The sequence below is a fragment of the Stegastes partitus genome, unplaced genomic scaffold, assembly GCF_000690725.1.
Source record: "Stegastes partitus isolate 25-593 unplaced genomic scaffold, Stegastes_partitus-1.0.2 Scaffold2656, whole genome shotgun sequence".
NCBI lineage: Eukaryota > Metazoa > Chordata > Actinopteri > Pomacentridae > Stegastes > Stegastes partitus.
Genome location: NW_007580387.1, coordinates 1846 through 15143, shown reverse-complemented (window position 1 = coordinate 15143; position 13298 = coordinate 1846). Strand labels below are relative to the sequence as shown.

At 42.0% G+C, this 13298-nt stretch overlaps 1 protein-coding gene across 1 annotated transcript; it reads right to left on the bottom strand.

Moving 5' to 3' along the window:
- Nucleotides 1–497: 497 nt before the first annotated feature.
- Nucleotides 498–12405, bottom strand: LOC103375538 (ras-related protein Rab-18). Its single transcript, XM_008305843.1, has 7 exons — nucleotides 12200–12405; nucleotides 9959–10014; nucleotides 5574–5635; nucleotides 5196–5268; nucleotides 3775–3893; nucleotides 3221–3287; nucleotides 498–2428 (listed from the first exon to the last, which is right to left on the bottom strand). The coding sequence occupies exons 1-7, from the start codon at nucleotides 12265–12267 to the stop codon at nucleotides 2259–2261; spliced, it is 615 nt and encodes a 204-aa protein (XP_008304065.1). The 5' UTR covers nucleotides 12268–12405; the 3' UTR covers nucleotides 498–2258.
- Between the last annotated feature and the right edge of the window lie 893 nt (nucleotides 12406–13298).

Below are 13298 nucleotides of genomic sequence, written 5' to 3'. Positions count from 1 at the left end.
CATATTTCCAGACAGCTGCCCGGACTGCGGCGAGAGATGAGGGATCTGCTACAAGGGAAGAGTCCTCGGTCTAGCTGCCAACCCCAACCCTTTCATAATGGCCCAGGAATTATGCACATCCCAGTTAGAGCACTGATAGAGTGAGTTATGGCTGTGGTGGTGTTTCCTGAGAAGTTAGCCAAAAAAGATGATTTAGACGGATCACACGTCTGGGGTCTGAGGGCTCCTCGGACACTGTTTAAACACAACTCTTTATTCTGAGGACAGAGGAATGTGAAGGGCGCTGAGCGAAAAACCCATCGCCTAACAGTGACATTTCTAACATGGCAACGATGACAGCAGAGTTATTGGTCATCCCCGTTGAAGACTTGGACATCGATGCAATTGTAAAAAAAAAAAAAAAAAAGGCTTATTCTTCATTATTTTCATCATCATACGTGGCGCTTCAAGCTAACACGTCAGCAGCTGTGAAGTGAGCACAAGCAGGACCACCTCTGTTCACTTAAAAAAGAATTTTATTTAGTTTAATACATTGGGCGGCTTTGTAATGAAATATGTTTACATTCAGCTTTACAATTCATACAGGAATTATCCCAACAAATTCCTAAAATAAACACAATTTACAAGTTTTACTCGTTTCAACATATTTCTGAACACAAAAAAAAAGGACAGCTATACCAGTTTAATAAGTAAAAGCCTACGTCAGTATTGTTTTACATTAAATTCAAATGGCAAGCTTGTATGCAATGCTTTATTTTCTAGCTAAATATAAGTTAAAGTGTTTATAGTAAATAGCCTCTGATGGTCATTCACTGGACAGACAAACACACAAGAATGGCACGCAGATTTCCCATGCAATTAAAAAGAGATTTTTTTTTTCCTTAAAAAGTCTACATGTGAGGAGACATGCTTGAATCCATGTCACTTTCACCATCCCTGTAAAGAGTTCAGACTCTCAGAACTACGTTTCCCGGAACACACACCAGCACTCGGATACTACAAACATGGTCAGAGGTCAGGGGTACAGTACATTTATAACTGTTTCTCAGATACTAACACAGAGATGGGAGCACTGTAAAATCCATTAGCAATGTGCAGCACATAGCTTTTTCTTTGATTTTCCAAATTCAGTGGAAACACCCTTATGACTCACTGCCCTGTTTAATATTGAACACTTTTCCTTTGTCTCTGTCCAGTCAAAGGGATCTATATGAAGGACTGTAGCAGTGCTAGTGATATTACTGATATTATCTGTCTGAGTGAACGAGTGCCAGTAGGTCGCACTCCATTAAAGCAACTTGTTACAAAAAAGGCGTGCAATTTTAAGAGGTTCCCTCTTCTTCAGCACCCAGTGGAAAGCTTGCTGGTGCCAGTCTCTTTGATTTATGCACTCTTCAAAACACAGCAAAGGTTTGAAGTCAAAGTCAATAAAAGAAAAAGAAAAAAAATGTTCCAAACACTTGGAAAGAAATCAGACAGTTGTGTAGACAACAGACACATGATCTGAGCCTTTGACTGAGAGTGGTGAGATGGAATATGAGACGGCTTGGCTTGATAAGCTTCTCCATAAGCAGCATAATATTCTTAGAGCCTGTGCTTGGGGGGACGGGACGAAGCACAGGACAGAGCAGAGGGAGAGAAGTCGGCCCTGCATTGATACAGATGTGCTTGCTAAGGCAAAGTGCTCCGAGGACAAAAAGCATGCTGGAGACACAAAGGAACCTTGGTCAAATACAAACTTTTCCATTCTCATTATCATACTTCAGAGATTTAGCCACATGTCTGACTAACTTTGGCTTATCCTTTTGGACAAATCTGAATGCAATGCTACAACCAAATCAAAAGAGCATCAAGTGGGAATGGTTAATATTTTGACCAGGGTTCTGAAACTGCACAAAACTGTAACTCAGAACAACAACAGAAGAAAAAAACACTCACTCAAATTCCATTAAGAGGAAGGCTGAGCTGTATTTGCATTTTAGCGCAGCATTGTTATTAGAAAGTGTGCAAAAGTAGTGTCTGTGTGAACACAGAGTGTGGGGACGGTCCACCCTTTGAGCTCAGCGGAGGGGAGACAGTCGGACCTCCACTGCCTTCATGTCTGAGGAGGGAGCTCAGCTCAGGACAGCACACAGTGGGAGGGGGCTGTTCTTTCAAGAGTGTGTGTGCGTGTGTGTGTGTGTGTATGCTTGTGTTTGAGGGCATGTATTCATGTGTGTGTCTGAGCATGTGTGTGTGAATGTGGATGTGTGTGTTGTTTAGACCAGGGAGCAGTAGCCACCGCAGCTTCCACCTCCCGCGTCTTCGTCGGTGAGCTGGACGGCTCGGCCGTGGTTCTCGCTCTGCCACAGGCCCGGAGTCTGGATGATCTTCTCCACCAGCTCCTCAAACGCACACTGAACTCCGTCCCTCGTCTTTGCACTCGCCTCTGAGAGAACAGAGCGTAGAGGGAGAAATGAAGGAAGAGAGAAGAGTGAAGTGACAGGGACAGAGTGAGGAAAAACAAGAATTGAGAAAATCAAGAAGAAGATGAAAGGGAGCAGAGTGGTGAGATGGGTGGAGAAGGAGGACCGAAAGGGTGGAGACAACAAGATGAAATGCAGATACAAAAACTGTTCATGTCTGCGTCTTGATGTCATCATCTGCTGGGCCACCATACGGGAGCGGCGACTGGTGGAAAATGTCTCAACAATAACTGTCAAGTCCAGACACTAATAGTGGACCTTAGGCGGTTATTAGGGGATCTAGTCAACACCCGCTGCACAACCTGACAACTTCCAGAAACATCTCAATCGTAATAACCGCAGGAGAAGAAATAAATCTTATCTAGAAAACCATATCGGAATTAATAGAGAGGGAACAGACGAGGGAAATGTGGTGAGATAAGCATGAAATGTTTTCATTCCAACAACCATTTTTGAAATATCATTTTTCAACACTGACTGAAGATTAAAACTTGGGGTTTAATTTGAAGTGCAAGTTGATTCTTTTCAATGCTCCTTTACTGACAAATTTCAAAGATAATAAAAATAGTGGGGGAAAAAAAAGAAGAAGAGCCCACTGAAGATGATATACGAAGCCTGTTTTATAAATAGATCTATGCAGGCATTCCTCAGCAAGTATGATAGTTATTTCAAAAGCTGTTTCCTCTGTGTAACAGTCTGCTGTAACTCATGTGCCCAGCAGGTCCTAGTAGAAATAGGGAATCCTCCTGACTTACCTATAAAAAGCATGGAATGTTTTCTTGCAAACTTCAGCCCTTCGGCCCTGTCTAGCTCGTGGTTTTCCTAAAACAAAAGAGAGGTAATGGCTTATTTGAGGTCTGCCGGGCGGAGCTGTCAGCTACTGTGGTCGTCAAAGGGCAGAGAGGGAAAAGTGATTTTCACAGACAAAGAACAGGACACAATAAATTCATGATACTCTACTTAGTGGGCATTTTTATCCCCACTGACTTATTCTGGTATCCTGCTGAAGAGCCAGCTGCCAAAAATATGAAAGTGCCACTGTTGTTTAGTTCAGTAATTTGTCAATGAGGTGTAAGCTGACTTTCAAAAACATTTATTTTTTGGCAATTTATAAGCCCATTCTGCGTGATAGTTACTCTAGAATCCATTTTTTTACGCTCCTACAGATAAAGACAAGCACTTTTTTGGGGGGGGGGATAAAGGCTATTTAACAACCAAGGCAAAATGTACTGAAGCTGAATTTAAAATTTAAAAACCGCCTTGGTAGCATGAAGACAAACATTTTGTACACAACTGTAAACCCGCTCACCTTATCAATTTTATTTCCCACAAGCATTTTTACGAGGTCATTCCTTGTACAGTACGTCTCCAGCTCGTTGAGCCAGTTGTCAAGCTTGGTAAAAGTCTCTCGTCGTGTGACATCATACACTGTGGAAAACCAAATGAAGAAAACATGCTCAGAATCAGGTGTCGACCAGTACGTTTTCTTTAGGCCAGTGCTGATTATCAGTAATCAAGAAGAGATTATCTGGTATTTGGATATACATTTGCAGGGAAAACTGAAATGTGTGAGTCAAAATTTAGACTCAAATAAAGACTAACAAAAATAAAAAATAAAAAAAGGAGCTTTTGATTATTTATCTTTCAGTGTTGATAGACTATTACTTGGGATGTGTGACCAGTCAGATCCTGCTGTGGCCGGGATATTACTGGAGACCACACAGTGGTGACTGCAGACACATGGAGATGACTGCATCAGAGCTAAGGTGCCACATTTTTAATATTTATAGATTTTACAGAGAATAAATTAAAAAAACAACACCTACAGATGGAAAAACGTTGCATGTGGGATTCATAATTGGCCAAGTCGATACCTGATCTATCTCACTGAGGCAAATATGTCCCCTTATTGTATATTTACAAGCTTCTTAACTGTACTGTAGGTCCAAAGAATGGGAGATGGGCACCATTTCTGGATTTTCCCCATTTTCTGAATCCATGACACAGTTGTATTATTTGCCACAATGGGAAAATATTTATCAGCATAATCATGACATGTCTTGCATTAAAAAAATCTTTCACACAGGATCTAGCAGAACACACAAGTGTCTTCAAAACTAATGAAGTCAAGCAGCAAAGAGTGAAGAAGACTTGAATTTCTCAACACATTTGATCACTTTATTAATGAAAAGCACAGACCACTGACTGTAAAAAAAACAAAAAACAAACTTGTGATAAAAACTAAAAATACAACAAACTAAGATAAAATAATTAACAAAATAACAATATTAATTAAACCCAAAAAGTTGATAAAAAAAAAAAAATCGGACTGAAGTTAATGATCCCACTGATACAGCAAGGCGCCTTCTGTTTCTATATATCATTAGTGTGGTCAAAAACCATGGACTGCAGAGGAAGTCTGTTTTAGAGGTTTAACTTACTTCCTCTGTACGTGTGTGTGTGTGTGTGTGTGTGTGTGTGTGTGTGTGTGTGTGTGTACGTACACATGCTGTACATGCATGCCCATATGAGGAGTCAGACTTAAGGGTATAAACTAACTTCCAGAGAGTGTGTGCATATGTGTGGGTCACAGGATGAAAAACCATCACTCTCTTTACAACAGGGGCCTGACTGTAAAGTTAAGAGGGCACACACACACTCACACACACACACACACACACACACACACACAGGTGCTTGAGCAATGATGGTGTCAATAGTTTTGCTTACCCAGGATGACTCCCTGGGCACCACGGTAGTAACTCGGCGTCAGGGTTCGGAAGCGCTCCTGTCCTGCAGTGTCCTGCAAAACACACACAGCTCAGCACTGCTGGACACACAAGACAAACTGGAGGCTGAAACAGAAGGAAAACCAGGGCACATGGACATGAACAACACGGACAGACTCCTCTGTTGTCCCTCAAGGCTCATAAGGGCAGAAATGGTGTTGCATAAGCGCCATCTTCTGGGGACTTGAGAGAATAGTCGGACTTGAGTCGCAGAGGTGTTTGATGGTCAATGAGTGCTCTGACTGACAGACAAGAGCTGCATGTTTGTTTAAATGAGTTCTACTCAAGTACTGGAATGATAACTGGTTATGTAACTCACCCATATTGCCAGCTTTGCCTTGTTGCCATCCACAGAAATGGTCTTCACTTTGAAGTCAACACCTAGACAATGAAAAGCCAGTCAGTCACTCACACTGACATGATTACCTCATCCTTCTTCAGTCCCAGGATGATGACTCTTACAGGTTTGGCCAAGAATATTGCCAAGAATATTATATCATGGCGACAGACTGTAATTATTGATGATGAATTGTCAAAACATACATACCACACAATGTCTCTGAACTTCTGGTAACCCAGGCTACTCAGACTGGCATTATGCCCATCCAATGTCCTGTAGTTAAATTATGGTGTGACTGTGCATTCATATCCACCACAAAAGGGACAGTGTGGTCTAATGTCCTAAACTGAAACCAATACAGGTCTGTGTTAAAAAATCTAAACCCACCACCACCTGTGAAATGGCTCAGAGAGCAATGATTCACCCCTAAAGATCCCTGCCAGGTCCCAAAAGAACAGACATTTACATGAAAATAACAATGTTGTCCCCCTTAGCCTCGACAAGTAAATCTCCTCTATTGCCTTTGTGCAGTGTCTCGGTGTGCAGAGCGTGCAGTGTCTGGATGACATATTGGCCTGACTTTTTGCATCCACTGACAGATTTACCAGGGAAATGTACACTTGTGATGGCCTTGTTTTTACATCTGGGACTGGGGAGGAGGGTTAAGTTCAGAGCCAAAACAGAAGAGAGACAGAGGAGGAGAAAGGGGACATGCAGACAGGCTGAGGATATATGACATACAGTATGTGTACCCCACACACACCAATATACAGTCTGTTCACACAGTCAATCACAACAACTAGAACTTCCTCGAGTCCAGCAGGGTTTCACAGATACTGCTTCCAGATGCATGTGGAAACGAGTGTACGCTAAACATTTTGCTGAAACCTGGAGCCCGACTCTCCTCTAATTCACTACGAATTCAGACAGGCCTTTCCCAGGGAACATACAGTAAAGCATCTGTTTGTAATATCACAACAAAACAAGATGATACTAATGCTCGAAGTCAAGGTTGGGCTGAACTCTGCAGGCCAACTCGTTTGAGGCAGACCCGTAAACAGCCCTTCATTGTATGATATAAATACACTGGGGCATTACAACACATTCTACGAAATCCAACTGCTTAGAGTTGCGGTTAGCAGGACAAATGATTTGTCAGTGTTACCCCTATGTCGTTTTTCTTTCCCTTTTTGCGATGATGCAACCATAAGGTAACTAGGTGCTGAAGTTATCGAAGCACCATGACAGCTAACCTGCTCATCTGTGTGCTGATCACCTTTGCAAAAGACGGCGCAGTGACTAATTGTTGGCTATTTAATACCTTTAGGCTAATAGGGCAGCTTTTGTCATGAAAATAATCCAACCTCAGATGAACTGCTTCAGGTGATGAGGATGAAAATATCTTGAGAAAGAGTGATACCAGATTAAAACTGAATCTGAACAGACTTGAGTCAAAGAGGTAGAAGTGAATCCAATAAAGACATCTGTTCGGCAAAGAATCCCCGTTGGCCAAGTAAAACAGTAGCAGTCCTTGCCCTGACCTTGACAAAACAAAGTGTTTTCACTGTTGTAACCTCTCCGCGTCGGTTGATTTAACAAAGGCTGCATTGTGAGCTATAAGTGCTTCATAAAGTCACATAAGTTACGGTAAGAAAAAAATATTCTACATCTAAATTCTGTAACAATATTATAAATCTTGAGTTGCTGAACGCTTTCATGAACACCTGAAAATACAGCAGGTGCGTCCTTGATGTGTCAAATGATTACAATAAGCCAATATCATTTGCAGATCCACCAGCGTTTGGAGAAACCTTTACTTGTAAAACAATGTGCCACCAAGTTCACAAGATAAGATGGATAGTGTGGTCTGCTGCAGAGGTTTTTTTCACACTCCTCCAAATCAATCAAAGAGCTCTGTGGCTGTGACGCTGTGTGGTATCGTGGTGACTGTTCCTTTTAGCTCGCCAAGAGTTCATACCTTCTGTTAGCAGAACTTCCTAACAGGCCACACTGACCTCGGCTTGACTTTGATTCCACTATAAAAATGTTTGACTTTTAATTTCTGTTGGAAATAATTTGCTGTAAATACTGGGAGTGTAATAAACCCATGAAGCCCGCCGAGTGACTGGCCTGGACAAGATAACAAAAGTTGTGTCATTTTGTAAATTTGTTGTTCAGGACCAGTATTTGCCAGCAGCAGCCTCAGAAGGGCCTGCAAATGACAGACTAGGAAGCAGAGTGAATGCGGTAGCTACTTCTGTCTACAGTGGCAGTTTATAATTCTTTCTCGTTTGTGGGCAACATTTAGAAACCCATACAACCTCAATAATAAATATATACAGTCGTGACTCGATAATTCGACCCTTAACAATCCAAAACTTTGCTATCCGACAGGTTTTTAGGAAAAACGAACGGAACCCATAAAAAACAGCCTTAACATACCGACAGCCTTGGATTCCGACTCCGACACGACGTTTTATGTCACAAATAAGGATAACGGCGAATTATCTGACTGATCAATCCCACAGATTGGCTACGTTCAGACTGCAGGACTTAATGCTCAATTCGGATTTTTTTGTGAAATCCAATTTTGTTGTAAGTTCGTTCACATTTCCAATTAAACGCGACTTGTATGTGATCTGCTGTGTGAACTTGATACGACCCAAAAGTGTCCCGCATGCGCAGAAGAGGACAAAACGACGTCACTGGAAACAGAACTGTGACCGCTAGCTAAACCAGCATCAGCAGCCAAGTACTGCCTGTGCGTTCCGGCCACTTCCACCCCGTTGGAGCGCTCCCCCAGGGTGGAAGTGTCCCCCCTGACCGCGCTGAATATTCGGATGTTCATCATTAATTGGGCCTGAATGTCCAGAGACCAAAAGGTGCTATTGGGACCAGCCCTGCTAGTTATTATAACAACTATGAACAATAATTAACAACAAATGAGCCTTCAAGCATCAAGCCCTCCTTGTACCTCGACCTCTGTCTGACTTGCTATCCGACATAAAAGAAGGTTTTACATTTAGTGTCGGATTATCGAGTCACTACTGTAGTTAAATTAATATCTCTCTGGCATTCTTAGTTCAAACTAAACATTAGACTCTATGTGAAGATAGATTTTATGGCTGAAATGGTCTATTGGATCACATTAGACATTGCAGGTGCATGGAGCAAAGCAGCCACGTAACATTCTCTATATCCATATGCATTTAGTTTAAGGTGCACTTGCACTTAAAATGATCCTTGCCATGTCGATTCCTGCACATCTGGACATCATTAGTAAGCAATGAGCTAACATGTTCAATATAAGCTAGTAAGATTCCTACTACACCACCAAGTGCCTTTCATGAGTAAATGAGTTGCTCATATGAGGTGGGATCAAGAAGATCTAAGATGGCATCTCCAAACAGCAAAACTTGATTTAAATTTGGTCCCTATCCACTTCGAAGTAGCCTCCCTGTGCAGCCATACACTGCTCACAGCACTCTAGTTAAAAGCCTCGCTCTGTCAGCGCATAAAGCACCATCTTTGACATACCATGGATCTCTCCCACACGTTTTAAAACAGTGACCCTTCAACTTGCATTTCATTTTGGGAAAGTGGAAGAAATCGCAGAGCGCAAATCTGGCAATTAGAGTGGGTCGGTCAGCAAACTTGTGTGTTCTCAACAGGCTGCCAGCCGGTGTGCACTGGCATGATGGCATGTGTCACAGTTTGGGTTTTAGCACCAAATGTTCTCCCTAAGATGTCTCAGGATGTCACAGTACAAGTCAGCAGTGACAGCCTGATCCTGGGGGACGCATTCACTACACACGGATCAGAGAACGTCAAACAAAAAGACCAGTATGTTCTTGGTCGTGTTGTTCACCTGATGCTCCTTCCTTAGTCTTGGAGATTGTGGGCTCTTCCACTGTGAAGGCTGCTGTTAGGTCTCTGGGTCATAGCTGTAGACCCAAATCTTGTTTCCAGTAATGAGCCTTCACACAAAGGCTGGGTTTTTGACAAAGATTCTGAAGTTTGCTCTTTGTAAAAGTTTGAGTCATAACCTGTACGTGGTCACGACAGAACTTCTTGAGAGCATTAAAACTGAAGCAGGAACGCTGGGAACAGTGTGTGACTCCACAGAAGGACGACAGGTATGTGTTTGCTTTTTACAGGCACAGACTCTGTACATCTTGGTTGCACCTTGTAACTCCTCAACTTCACGATCCTCCTTGTTACTAAACTTCCCACATAACTGTTTACTACTATTAAAGTTTGGGGCTCATTTTGACTCTACTAATGACCATGTAGCTGTCACCACTTCTTGATTTGCAAAGCCAAACTTTACTATTTCACAAACTCAGCTCATGTGCTTTACTCACCTATTGTTGCGGATTGTTCTGGGTCAAATGTGTCATCTGTGAATCTTAAGAGGAGGCTGTTGACAGGAAAAAGGAAATAAGAAAATTAGGTCTCATGGATCGTTTCCATAGACAACTGAGTGGCTTTTTTCAGTAATTCTAGTCCACAAAGTGTGAGCAAGCCTTTGGTCTGAGGTCAGGTTTCCCATTGCCTGGCTCACATAACCTGTCTAGCAGCAGCAGCAGCAGCAGCAGCAGCAGCAGCAGCCGTGTATAATTCTGTATCTCTGTCTTGATCACTTTGTCCTTTGCTTGCATTACACATACAAGCTCCAGATGATATCACCGCTAGATTGCTGTCAGGAGGGCAGGGTATGTTTCTTAACTATGACTAATCAAGTGCAATGGCCCTAATTACGCCACTGACAGTAGGGATAAGCTCACTGCTTTCCCTTGACCTACGCATAACTCCCGTATTTTTCCTCACGGGTCACCAGGAGCGGTGCTGGAGCAGTGACTGTTTATTGTTTGAGATACATGCAGTGGATGAGCTACGCTTAGAGAAAGCAAAGTTTTTAAAAAAAAGTATTCTGTATAGGTCATACGTTCAGGTAAAATGAAACGTGTGTATTCCCCGCCAGGCAGACATCTTCCTGATGATCTGAAGGCCTTCACAGATTGCAGGGAAACAAACTGAATATCTGCATGCAATTCTGAAATAATCCAGTCATTGTACCTACTTGATGATACCAAAGCTGGCTCAGGATAATTCAAATGATGACATTTTAAACTAATCACAGTCAGCATTTGTTTATTGTTATAAGCAAAAGCCTATTTAATAATAACAGAAAATTGCTTTGTGGAAACCTTGGCCTGAATGCATTTGCAATATACAGTACAGCCGGCCACATATTTTTCTGTTTTCTGGAAATATAAGCAAATATAGGTTTGTGCTGCGATGTCAACTTATATTCAGTCTCTTCACTGTGCTCAGGGACTCAACACAGAGCTGACACCAAAGTACCAGCATTACTGCAAAAAAAACAATAATTTAAAAAAATGTCACACACCCCAGCTGAATAAATTATCATTAGACAATTGCAGTAGAGGAAGAAACAACTGATACAAGAGTAATAATCGCCACCAGTGCTTGAGGCATTACTACTATCTATCTCGAGTGTAAGAGTATTGATTTGAGCAAACATTTCTTAAGATAGTTTACAACATTGTGAGACAAAACTTTGACATTAAATCCCTTGTTGATCACACTGAAGATCACAGTCGTGTAATTACTATACAAAAAGCCTTCAGTTGCTTCGAGAACTTCAGGCCTCATCATCAGCCTTCAATGAAAGATGATTTTGTTGGCCAGACGACGGTTCGCTTGTCGAAGGGCTTACAACAAAGCTCGGGGCTGCTCATTATCTATGTACCGTGCCATGGCACTGAGAGGCACGCTGTACTCGATACCATAGTTTGCAATGTGATGGTTGATGGCTCAGGCTGGCTATCAGGATTCTTTCATGCAGTCTGGGCCACAGCTATGCGGACCGAGCTCTGTTTTGGCAGTGGCACGTACTATAAACTTACACACTGATGTTGGTGAAAACACTACACTCTGATTGGAATATTAGCCTGATTTGGTGTTGTTAACAGAAACCTCTGATTACTACATGATGTATGATTTACAGCCTGTAAAAGTCCATCGAAAACTTTTTTTTTTGAGGGCACGCTTAGTTGAGCATGACCCTTTAATTAATCTACTCAGTGTACAGCACATATTTTGTGTTTATAATGATGGAGAAGCTGGTGGGACAAATTCAGTAGCTACAATTAGAAAGCGTGAAAGCTTCTTTGCTTATCCATCAAATTATCGACATCTAATACAGTGACTGTTGTTGCTAATCTCCGTATGGTCCGTACATTTGCTGGCTTACATAATGTCCAGTGGCAGTAAACTGATCTCGGTTGCAACATCTTCCACCAGCTATGTCATACGTGAACAAAGATGATGTCACATACAGCTAGCTAAGGTTAGCTCGACAACTAGCACAGCACAAGCTGCTTTCTACTTCACCCAAACAGTTTAGCCTGTTATCTAATAATGAATTCAACAACCACCGCTGGCTCGTCTTTCTATTTTAAAACCCAGCAGTGTCTTTATCATCACCACTGCTTGCTTCGCTGCTAAGCTAACGCTAGCCGGCTAACGCTAGCAGTGAGCCACGACATCATTTTTCTTTGGAGATAACTTCAGCTTACCTGGACTTCCCAACGCCGCTTTCTCCTATTATCAATATTTTCAGCGTCGTTAGTATATCTTCTTCCATTTTCCCTTCACGGTGAGCTGCGTTACTCTCGATAAATGGCCACAACACACTGTTTAAGACGACGTTGTTCAACTTGCTGCTGTTTACAGCTCGCAGCACAGATAGTTGTCTCGTGAGGATGTCTCACTCCGACCGGATCCGGTGCGACTTGTTGGCACTTCCGACGGGACCGTGTCTGATAAGCTTATCTTCGGGATGACACAGTGCAAGCACACGCTGTTGTAACACGTTGAAATCACATGTCTGCTCACATAATATACTGATCCAAAGTGCATTTTATTAGTACAGCTGTGCTTCAAATGAACCTTTAAATTATTACCACATTTATTTCTTATTTTGACATCTATACAAGAACAGCCTGCATTTACAATTTGGAACCGAGAAAATGTTTCATCAAAAACAGAAATAGTGCACATATATTATTTATCATATCAGAATTAGAAAAAAAATCTGTCTGGGACTGATGCTAGAAAGTCCTCCATGCATTTGGTACTTCTAAGCTGGACTGTCTCAGTTGACAAGAACCAACAAGAGAGACCGGTGATTTTAATTTAAAATTTAGATAAGGCTTGTAGTTAGTGTCCTTAACCATCCTTACGTTATATAGTGCTGCCCGTTAATTATCAAACCCTGGATGTAATTATGACTATATCCGGGATATTCCAATAAGCAGGCTTCAAGATGAGCATAGATAGATTACTGAGAAAATTGTGTCTGTGTGATAAAAAACGTTTTTTTTTTATAAAGCCAAAATGGGAATGTTTTCACAAGATTAAAGGGACAGTTTCTTCATCCATCCATCCATCATCTATACACCGCTTAATCCTCACTAGGGTCATGGGGGGCTGGAGTCTATCCCAGCTGACTAAGGACGAATTCAGGGGACACCCTGGCCAGTCTGTGGCAGGGCTACACTTAGAGACAGACAACCAAGCACACTCACATTCACACCTACGGACAATTTAGAATCACCAATTAACCTCAACATGTTTTTGGAATGTGTGGGAAGAAGCCGGAGAACCCGGAGAGAA

What these genes read in the sequence shown, in the direction of transcription:
- LOC103375538 (XM_008305843.1), bottom strand. Translation starts at nt 12,267, where the DNA reads ATGGAAGAAGATATACTAACGACGCTGAAAATATTGATAATAGGAGAA. An exon ending in TGCCCAGGGAGTCATCCTGG is followed by an intron (nt 3,894 to 5,195) that starts GTAAGCAAAACT and finishes GGTTTTCCACAG; the next exon opens with TGTATGATGTCACACGACGA. An exon ending in TGGGAAATAAAATTGATAAG is followed by an intron (nt 3,288 to 3,774) that starts GTGAGCGGGTTT and finishes CTTTTGTTTTAG; the next exon opens with GAAAACCACGAGCTAGACAG.